General features: G+C 41.0%; 1 protein-coding gene across 1 annotated transcript; it reads right to left on the bottom strand.

Moving 5' to 3' along the window:
• Positions 1 to 2,221: 2,221 nt before the first annotated feature.
• On the bottom strand, positions 2,222 to 9,406 carry LOC122089814 (ABC transporter B family member 19-like). The gene is made up of 10 exons (XM_042659506.1): positions 8,614 to 9,406; positions 8,426 to 8,480; positions 7,887 to 8,062; positions 7,281 to 7,481; positions 6,339 to 6,598; positions 5,931 to 6,247; positions 5,597 to 5,820; positions 4,445 to 5,258; positions 4,086 to 4,327; positions 2,222 to 3,653 (listed from the first exon to the last, which is right to left on the bottom strand). The coding sequence occupies exons 1-10, from the start codon at positions 8,857 to 8,859 to the stop codon at positions 2,445 to 2,447; spliced, it is 3,744 nt and encodes a 1,247-aa protein (XP_042515440.1). The 5' UTR covers positions 8,860 to 9,406; the 3' UTR covers positions 2,222 to 2,444.
• Positions 9,407 to 11,138: the final 1,732 nt, after the last annotated feature.

Raw genomic sequence — 11,138 nt, 5'->3', positions numbered from 1 at the left:
CAGCCTTTTTCCCATAATTTTTTTTTACTTATTTTCCTTTCTTTTCTTATCTTAACATTCAAACATTGCCTTAGAGACTACTACCTTTTGTACAATAGATTGCTTCCTTGTAACCAGCAATAGTTTTACTCGATCCGTATGGACAAAAGGATGAATAAACCATGGCTAATAGGTAGCAGCGCGAAAGGATTGTGAACTTATATTTACATATATTAATAAAGACCACAGATCAACTTAAAAAAATAAAAATAAAATAAAAAATAATCTCAGCCATCCGTTATTTTTCAATGCAAAATTTCATTCAACCGTCTACATGAGGTTTCATCCTCATCATCCTCTTCTTCTTTCTTTTTTTATAATCCCCAATGGTGTGATAAAAAGAGCCAACAACCTCGCTGATCATCCCTAGTGCAACTCCACAAGATCTCGGGTCATAATTTACTCATAGAGTTGTTAGCTTTTGATCCACTAGTAGTCATGTAATGCGATTTAGAAATGTGAAACCGACTATTGTACTCTTCAAGGAATTACAAAGGATGGGGATGTATCAGACGATATGATTGAAGATTTTTTAAGCTTGTTTTTAAGCTCTTCAAGGCTTAGAAGGGGTAAAGTTCTTTAACAATTCAAAAGGAGAAACTCTAAATTCGATTTAATGTTCAACTCTTACATTGTTCTCCCATTTCACATTTATAAGAAAATAAAACCTAAACAAACCCTAATCAATCCCAATCATCATTCTAAATGAGTTCCTACAATTGAGGTTTAAAGCAACAATAAAACCCTAAACTTACTACTAGTGGGCTTGGATTGACCCATTAACCAAATAAGAAACCAGAAAATAATTGAAATCCTAAATCTAAACCCAATAAAAATGAACAATTAATTATAACCAAGATCAAAAATAAAATGCAATTACAAGCTTGCAGCCTTCTGAGACTTGCTTGCTTACAAGCCAATGGTAAAGCAATGGGACTATTCCATTGATTTCTTGTTTTCAAAACCCCGAGCAGTTAATGAGACTTCTCTGGTGAGCCTTCAGTCTATTTTGTGAAAGTTTTGGTAGACAACGAGTCTTGCTTTCGCCCCATTCCCATTTTCCCCAATTTCGACGGCGTTTAGCCGAGGAATGCATGTTAAGGCTTCCTAGCATGCATCAAAATCATGGTTATGACATAAGTAATCAATTTAAATTACAAATTTGGACCCGAATTTTGGTTAAACACTCACAACCATTAATTTACTATTGATCAATAAATCCCCAAGATCTCATCCATAATCCAATTATTTTGGATAAAATTTAATTCCTTACAAAACTAAGAGGCTAACAAAACCTCCCAAAGCTATAAAAGGCCTAGGCCTCACATCCTCAAGCACCCTTTGAGTGTGCAAGAGAACCTTAATTTGTAGAGAGTTTTTGGTATAGTTCTTTGTTGTTAGCTCTTGCCACTCAACTTGAGCCCAGCATGCCCTCCACCCAAAATCCTTCTTATTTAGACATAGTTTAATCTTTCTAGTTTGATTAGATTTCATGAAACACCTATTTCATCCACCGTTCGATGATTTTAAGTCAAGGTTTTTCATTTCTTACAGTTACTGTTTTCTTTTTATTTTTATGATCCTTTTAACCTCGTATTATTAATTTTTCGTGACGGTTTCAGACTATCTCTATGGTCTAACCACTTTTTCATTATTCTTTTAATCCTATCATGTTTTTAGGTTGCATTAGGATTCCTGTGTAACATATTATGTTTAGGGTTTATTTTAATCCATATTTTTGAATAAATTTTAAGGATAAATTTTATTTAAGATCGAGTCCAGCAAATTATTAGAGTTAATATCAATGCTTTAATCCACATTATTTGTGGTTTGCAAATTATTAGCCTTGGGCCAATTCTGATCTGATCCCAATTTCTAAAACCCTGCTCCCTAACTTGGTCAGACACGCCTCTCTAAGTAGTAAAGCTTCCTTTGGAACTTAGATCCTCTCCCACGCAGGTAACCATCCTAAACTACCTCACACCATCTATAGGGAGCATGGACCGAATCCTCAGTAGCACTACATACAAATCTAAAGGCTGGGAACACCTTGGGCTGCACGCCCAACCTTTGGATTTACACCTACACACAGTTTCGTGCTACAGATCAACAACCCTGATCCTGGGGTGCAATGGGCCAAAAAAGAGAAAAAGGTGGAAATACCGTATAACTACAACAGTGATTACAAACTAATGCACCATATCTTTTTATAAATTATCATATAAGCCAACCCATCATATCTACATACATAATCCATCTTTCACTCACTGTGAGAGTAAGTTGAACCCAATCCATCTTTCGCTCACTGTGAGCGGGCGGGGAGAAGGGGTGATGGGATGCACGTTCATGGGTGACTCAGACATCATGCAAACCAACAGAGGCCACGCTGCTTCAATCAAAACTGTTCAAATGTGATGGTGCTGCAACTGCAGGAGCCTTGAATAAGCTCCATCGGCCCGGCTGATCAGCTCAGTGTGGCTGCCTTGTTCTACAATGCGGCCATCCTGAATCACACCAATGCTGTCCACCCCTCTAATAGTTGAGAGCCTGTGGGCTACAAGCACTGTTGTCCGCCCCCTCATCAGCCTTTCAAGGGCTTCTTGGAGGACACACTCTGACTCTGCGTCTAATGCGCTTGTTGCCTCATCCAGTAGTAAAACTGCTGGGTCCTTGAGCACAGCCCTAGCAATCGCAATTCTCTGCTTCTGTCCACCTGAGAGTTGCACTCCTCTCTCTCCCACAGGTGTTTTATACCCATCCGGTAATCCAGATACGAACCCATGCACATTGGCAGCAGTAGCTGCCTCAATTACTTCAGCCTCTGTAGCTCCATCCTTCCCATAGGCAATGTTCTCAAAAATGCTTGCAGCAAACAGGGCTGGCTCTTGTTGAACCAACCCAATCTTGACCCTGAGGGAGTTCAAGTTAAGCCGCCGAATGTCTTTTCCATCAATCAGAACTTTCCCAGCCAATGGATCATAGAAGCGCTCGATCAGTGCAATTACAGAGCTCTTGCCGGACCCACTGGCACCAACAAGAGCTTGACTCTGCCCAGCTCGGATCCTGAGGTTGAGATCTTTAAACACCATGAGCTCAGGTCTAGCTGGGTAAGCAAAGTCAATGTGGCGAAGCTCAATCTCCCCCCGGATTGACTCAACTTGTTCAGCCTCTGGGTCATCTGGATCAATCTTGGTAGTGCGATCAAGAATTGAGAAGACAGAGCTAATAGCCTCTCCTCCCCTTACTATCTCAGGGGCAAGGCTAACAGTCTCTGCTACTGAATTTGCAGTGATAACAAGGACAACGAAGACCTTGATGACCTTGGAGAAGGTAGAGATGCCTTTACTGACAAGATGTGCACCGTACCAGAGTATAAGAGCCTCAGAGGCATAAAGAGAGAGCTGGGAGACCCCAAAGAGAAGCCCAGAAGACTGGCTGCGATGAAGGCTTCGCCTCTGTGGTATACGTAACTCATGGCTGAAGAGGGACAGGATCTTGTCCTGGGCATTAAAGGCTGCCACGGTGCGGATGTTGCTCACACCTTCTCCTGCAATCATGCTTGTCTTGGCATGTGCCTTGGCTGTGTCTCCGGCAAAACCTTTCAAAGAAAGTTGCTGCATTTGACAGGTATAACCAAAATAATTGTCAGCTTAATTGGAGATTGTAGAGTGAAAAATCAATGGCATGTTATCATTTTCTATAAATTGAAACATTTAGAAAAATTCATAGTAAGGTAACTGATGGGGTCCCAAGTCCCAACCGACTAAACCGAGCTGATCAGACATTTTTTCAACAGCTGACAATCAGAATTCCTGTAATAATGGTTTGAGGAACAGCTAATAACCCTTACTCCATATGACATCTGATCAGACATTTCTTAGATAATTCAGATTTAAATCCAGAGATACCTTTTGATCGGTAATGAATACCCCTAACCGAATGCAAATGTAAATTTAAATTCAGATTTCAGCTATCCATTTATATCCCTAATATTTAACAGTGGGCTACTCCAAAGTAAGTAATACATGGTGTAGAGCATGGCATACCTGGGCAAAGTTGGCCAGGACTAGAAGAGGGAATGTTGCGAGGGTAAGAAGCGCAACCCTCCATTCGATTATGAAAGCAACTATGAATGATGTTAGCAGCGATGTCATGTTTTGCAGTATAACAGAGATCCTCTCAGCAATGGCGGATTTCACATCTGCTGCATCAGTAGCTAGGCGAGCTGCGACGAGGCTTGAATTGTTTTCCTCCTCATCGAACCACCCCACTTCGTTCCTCAGGATTGCTGAAGACAACAAAAATGAGAAAACAGTGAAGATGAAAACATGACAAACGTAATTGCACATGCTTTATTGAAGAAGAATGCTAAGGGGAAAACTTGAACTATGGAACATTGTTGTACCTGCAAGCATCATCCGCCTCACTCTAGTTGTCAGGTTCTCCCCCATTATACTAAAGAAATAGTGCTGTGTCAAGTATGCCACAACAGCATATAGCCCTGTCCCAATGTATATGAAGACAAACTCTTTTGTTTTCCTCTCCATGGCAGTAGAATCCCTGTAGTAGAACACCTCGATCATGTTGCTCATAACGATTGCAAATGTTGGGCCAATAAACCCAGACAGCACTGATCCAACAGCCCCCATTATTGCATAAGGCCATTCAGGTGCATTCAACGTCAGAAGTCGGAAGAAGTATCTATTAGGTGCTGGGTTCTTGCGGTCAGCATTCGAAATCATCTCGATCCGACCATCAGCCCCTGTACTATACTGATAGCTCAAGTTCCTTAAACTACCAGACCTCAAGCTTAGAGACTTTGTAGAAAGAGAGTGGCTCAAACGTGATGACCTTGAACGACAGGTCGAAGGAGCCCCAAGATCTCTGTTTCTCGCTGTTTCCTGGAATCGGATTAAGGATGCATAAGCTCCAGATTTGGCAATTAGTTCATCATGGGTTCCAGTCTCGACAACTTGACCTTGCTGAATAACAGCAATTGTGTCAACATTTCTTATTGTGGAGAGGCGATGGGCAACAACAACTGTAGTTCTCCCAACCATGAGTCGGTCCAGAGCCTCTTGGACAATGCTTTCTGAGCCTGCATCAAGAGCACTAGTAGCTTCATCAAGGAGGAGGACCTTCGGATTCTTAAACATTGCTCTCGCAATGGCAATTCTCTGTTTCTGCCCACCAGAGAGCTGAACTCCTCGCTCTCCTACCTGAGTTTGTCAACCAAAAAAAAAAACATGTTAAAAGGTTTTCGTTGATTGAAGATATGAACCTGATCTCACAAACACATTTATATAGTTCAAACTTTGACCCTGAAATTTTCAATTCATGCCAATATTACTTCCACTGTATTTTTTTTACTTCAATTCACCATTAAAATGATTTCCGACAGAAATACATAACTAGGAACTGGATACTTATCATTAATGTAATTTCTCCAACAGTCTTATTTATTAATTTTTTCCTGCCATGGGTAAAATAAGCTTACCCTGTCACTTATTTTAAATAATTATTTTAGATTCTTAAATCAATGGCTAAGTGTACTCACTTGTGTATTATAACCATTTGGAAGCAAAGTAATGAAGCTATGAGCATTTGCAGCAGAAGCAGCAGCTTCCACTTCTGCAATGGTTGCTGCAGGTTTTCCATAAAGTATGTTCTCAAGAATGGTAGTTGCAAACAAAGCTGGTTCTTGGTTCACTAAACCAATCTGATCCCTTAACCACTTCAATTGCAAGGTCCTTAGATCTATATTGTCCAACAATACCTGCCCTGCTCAAGTAACAAGAGGAAACCAAAAGTAATCAGAACAACTAATTCACACTAGATTTAATGCTTAGGCATGAGAATGTGTATGTGTGTTGGGGCAGGGGGATACCTACCCTGATTAGGATCATAGAACCTTTCAATAAGAGAAACTACAGTGCTCTTCCCTGATCCACTGCCTCCAACCACGGCAACTGTTTTCCCCGCAGGGAAGAAAATTGTGAAATCCCGGAAGATGATGACATCTGGCCGTGATGGATAGCTAAATGTAACATCTTTAAACTCTATATTCCCATTAACCTCAGTCAAACACTTCCCATCTGAAGGGTCTTGAATTATGGAGGGTTTCTGCTTGATAATCTCCGTAAGCTTGTATCCAGCTGATTTCCCTTTGCTGAATGCACCAAGATTTGAAAATGACTGACCCAAGCTCCTGTTTGAGAAAAGAAAATCTATAAACGAGAACCATACTTTAAAACAGACATTCAGCCATATCAAGTGAATTAGAAGTTTGTGAATCATACATGCCACCAACAATGGCAGAGAAAATTGCAGTGAAGGCCTTCCCACCATCCGTCTGCCCATTCCTGATAAAAACTCCGGCATACCAGAACACAAGGGCCCAAGACATGCATGCAATACCATAGGTGCATCCAATTCCAAGGCCCTTGGCCATCCCAGCCTTGTATCCGAGTTTTAATGTGTTCTGTATTGCATCGGAATAGGAGTTCAATGCCTTACTCTCTCCCACGTACGAGTAAACCGTCCGAACTTGGGCAATTGCCTGCAAATGTACCACATGATTCCCTCCATTATACAGTGCACTTGACGTAGAAATTAGTACAAGTGTACAACCAAAAGCAAATTGTAGAAAAATTAATTAAACATCTAGCACTCAGTTCTGATTCATCTGATAGAATTTCACTCTACTACGTTGGTTACTGGGTGTCCTTGGGCACCTCTGATTAATCGCCACCCCCTCCCTAGTTTATCTCGCGAGCTACTCCTCCATTTCCTCAGTTTCATCGCCGGCATCAACCCAGCAGTAACCGGAAAATCTCAAAGCCCAAAAATGCAAATTAAAGGGTAATTACGAGCATTACGCCACTTCCATGTGTTGGTCCCAGTTGGGGACTGCTCACTATTGGTGGAAGAACTGACTCCCCACTACCCAGACTCTGATGTATAGTCCATGAACGTTAAACGTTATCAATGTATCATAGACACATCCGTCAGAGTCTGAAAGTATGTGCACAATGTTGATCATGCGGTGGGAAGGTTACCCTCACCAATGTGGTGGAGGAGAGTAATGGCAATATGGCATTCCCCACAACAATCTCGTTGTCTGTGAGAGCTTTTACTGAGGATACTTTCCAAAGAAAAGCTTCACCAATCGGGGTCAATCAAATATACAGAGAGAGAGAGAGAGAGAGAGAGAGAGAGAGAGAGAGAGAGAGTGGGGTCACCTGCTCGGCGACGATGCCTGCATTGGAGTACGATTCTCGACTCTTGGAAGTAAGTCCCGTGAGAGTGTACGCGTACAGACCTCCAGCGAAGGCAATTCCTGGAATCACGGCCACGCTCAGTAGTGCCAGCTTCCATGCCGATATGAAACCTACCACTAACCCGGCAAGAAAGGTCGAAAGGTAGTGTATGAAATTGCCCACCTGTATAATTACCCATAAAATCATGATAAGCAACAAAATTATGGAGATAATCACTTCTACTGGTAACGGCGTTACAGGTCATGGCCACATGGCGTCCATGGCCCTTCCTCTTGCTATTTTGCGCCTCCTCCTGCCCACGGTCATTGGGCACTGGGCATTGCTTTGTGGACAAGAGGAAAATCTGGAAAATACGCCAAAAGGGTAGAAGCGCACGTTAAATGTGGTTTTGCTAACGTGCACCCCAACTGAACCGGACTATATCCACAATATTACCGGCCGGTTCAACCGCGATGGTGATGAGTCTTTTTCACACTTTCCCCATCAGCATCTCAGCCGATAACGGTCGGACGTTGGAGAGAGAACACGAGGGAAAAAAGAAGTGGAGATGGCGGAACCAGAACGAACCTTCTCACTAATGGCGTCTTGGACGAGAAGAGTGTCTGTGGAAACGCTAAAAACGATGTCCCCAGTTCTTGCGTCTGTGTCGAAGAACCCAACGTCTTGCTTTAGCACTGCTTCCAAATACTTCTTCCTCAGTGTAACCACTTGTCTCTCTCCCGAATACATCCAACAAGCGATTTCTGCAGAACGAGAAATTTACAGAAAAAGAAATCAGTTTTCTCGCTCTATAATTTACTTATCTATATCTGTTCCATCTCCATTAAAGCATCTGAAACAGCAATAATTATAACAATTATTATAATGGAATAATACTAGGAAGGTATGATCTAAGTATGAATTAATAGCCTTAAGTGGTGTCGAGAAACAGAATTTTTTGGGGAATTTCTTTGGTATTTTCTCGTTATCCCGGCGCAGATATGAACGAAGTGGAGTAATTCGAAAATGTTTTTTTAGGAAATACAGAGATGAGACTGCGAAAAATGGAACTGCGCATTACTATGAACAACAGGATTCAAATTTCAAAGGGATTGAGTTATTCGTACCTGCATAGGATGATAAGCATACAATGACTGCAAGATAGACGTAGTAGAGCGCATACTGCATTCATCGGAAGAGATTTGAGAAATCCTTTTTCAAATACAGATCTTAGATCCGAGATTGCTACAGGTCTACTAACAAAGGAAAATATGAAATGAGGTTCAGATTACAGAGCAGAGATCGGATACCAAACCTTGGAGACTTCGCCCGTCATTTTCTTCAAATCGGACTGATTTTTGCCAAATCCATTAATTAAATCTCCGAACAGGAGGAAGAAAACCGGCATGGCAGAGCCATGAACGACGGCACCCAAGCTTCCTGCTATCATCAAACACCAATCGTACTTGTCCGCAAAAGAAAAGAGTTGGTAAAATGAGAGGCTCTGCTCTTTCTTCTTCTCAGCTTCTGGCATACTTTTCACAACAGTTGTTTCCGCCATTGGAACACCGGTCAGAAAGTTTTGCAGCTTTCACCTCTTTGATTGAGAGTAAAGGAGAAACGGACGATTCACAGGCTTTGAGAAAATGTAGACACTGCCAACACTTCCTCGTCTCTGGTTGTTGCTTTTTGTTTCTGGGCCATTGAGGAGATATTAGAGCTTTCTTCCGTCCTTGACTCTCGTATGATAGTCGACAGAGATAGAGAGAAGGATAGAACTGTCAACCTCAGTACTCAGAGTGGCTCTGTAGTCCCAAAAGGATAATGGATTGGCCTCTAAATTAAATCCAGGTTTGCCACCATTAGACCTTCGATCCGAGTTCGAAGACCCTCTCTGTTTTTTTCTTTTTCTTTTTTGGCCTTTTTCTCGGTATAAGAAAACTGACAATGTCAGTTGGGTTAGCAGTCCAAGACGAGTCTTCGACTCTTCTCCTTTGAGCTTCTCGGCTTCTCTGCTTCTCCTTCGCTCGCGCGCGCGCGCACGCGATAGAGAGAGAGAGGACCTTTGGTCAAACGAAGCAAGGCCAAAATCGGGGCTAGATACTGGATGGCCGCTGGCTTGGGGGGTTTATATGATAGGAAAAGGGAGAGACATAAGAATGGAATTACCCTTAAAACAATTAACCGTGGTTGGGTTAAAAGAGTAGTAATTAATTAACTGCGGTTAAATGGAATCTGGTTTTTCTGAATTGTACTTTCTTCTATTTAAGTGTTGCTTCGGTCTATGTGCTTCAAGCAGAACAAATTAAATTAAAGGATACTCTGACGGTATGGCACGTTTTCGTACTATTTTTATTTTTTATGCGATTTAAACTCTAAGAAATAATAAGCCAAAAGAAAAGAATCTTAAGAAAAAAGTATTTATTCCTTACATAGTGATGAGAAATTAGGGGGATCCGGTTCCTCTCCCTAGTGTCCACTGCTCAGGTCGGCCATAATTATTTGTGCGAGCGTCTCATGGGGAGGCAATGATCCAACATTTTGAGAAAGATGTTTAAATTTATTTGATTGCCTTTTGTGCTTTCAAGTTTCTCATATATTTGCAGCTTAGAAGATCAATGCATTTGTTCCAAAATGAAGGTTTTGGCATTTGGAAAAATTAGGAAAGTTTCACACATCCTTCTTGGAAACCAGAAAGCTAGCTACCCACAAGTAAAGAAACATGGGTTAGTTGTTACAATCGGACTACCTTCGTCACTATGCAGATTGTATTCACAGTACAAATTTTCAAGTAGAGGGAATGCTTCATTTGCATTATACAAAGCAAGGATAGTTTATACAAGAGTAGTTATTCCAAGAACTTCTCTGTCATCCCAACAAGTAATGCTTTGACACATCATGCCCATATTGCTTGGAGAAGGCTTTCACAAACATGTTCTTACAGAGGTCCAGCATTTCCATTGATAAGTAGAATTTCCTGTGCTGTGAGCTTGGCGCTGACCAGATCACATATAATAGCTCCTAGTGTTTAGGCGTTGACAGAGGCTCGGAGAACGAGACACCAAGAACCGTTGGATCATCGTTTTGACATGTGGCACTCGCCTAGGCAACTATGGGCGCTAAAGAGAGTTGCCGAATCCAAATTAGGGCCAATGGTTTCACTTATTTATGTTGCCTTTGCTATGCATTGATGTATAATGCATTTAAATAAATTCTATCAAATTCCTACCAAAAAAATTATATCAAATGCAATCTGAGGTTTGTGGTTGATATGTATTATTGGCATGCATATTAAGTTAATAATTTATTTCAAAAAATCATATTAAATGCAACTTTAGTTTTCCTCCCATGATCGTAAACATTTGGACTCACTATTTAACTAACATTCTAATGTACATTTGTCATCTCACATTCTCAATCTCAACATTTTGTGAGTCTTGAGATGTCGAGCACCCCCATCCCCTGAATATCTCAACCCTAAATCGTGGTTGGAGAGAATGAACTATACAACTTTACTTTGAAAGCATTTAGAATCATTAGTAGACATTTTGAAATTAAAGTCGTGTTTTGTTTGATTTTTTGGATTGCAATATTGACCTAGGATGCATTCCAAGAATGCTACGAAACGAAGCTTAATTTAAAAAAATCTACTATATGATTCCAAATACTTCAAAATATGATTTTATAGTGCAAGTGATACTCACTCATCGCCAACTCACAAAGATATAGGATTCCTGCCTTGCAAATATGACCACCTCCTCACCATCTCATATTCGGCCTAATAATAATATTGTTGATTGGAAAACGATAAAGATCAAAGATTTAAGCTTTGCAGATAAG

Source organism: Macadamia integrifolia, chromosome 9 (genome assembly GCF_013358625.1).
Source record: "Macadamia integrifolia cultivar HAES 741 chromosome 9, SCU_Mint_v3, whole genome shotgun sequence".
NCBI classification, from domain to species: domain Eukaryota; kingdom Viridiplantae; phylum Streptophyta; class Magnoliopsida; order Proteales; family Proteaceae; genus Macadamia; species Macadamia integrifolia.
This window is presented reverse-complemented; position numbering and strand designations above follow the sequence as displayed.

Bases quoted from the DNA above. Each gene is read 5' to 3' on its own strand.
- LOC122089814 (XM_042659506.1), bottom strand. From the start codon at position 8,859: ATGGCGGAAACAACTGTTGTGAAAAGTATGCCAGAAGCTGAGAAGAAG. The intron at 8,481-8,613 runs GTTTGGTATCCG...CGATGAATGCAG, and splicing joins TGACGGGCGAAGTCTCCAAG to TATGCGCTCTACTACGTCTA. The intron at 7,482-7,886 runs GTTCGTTCTGGT...GTAATTATACAG, and splicing joins AAGACGCCATTAGTGAGAAG to GTGGGCAATTTCATACACTA.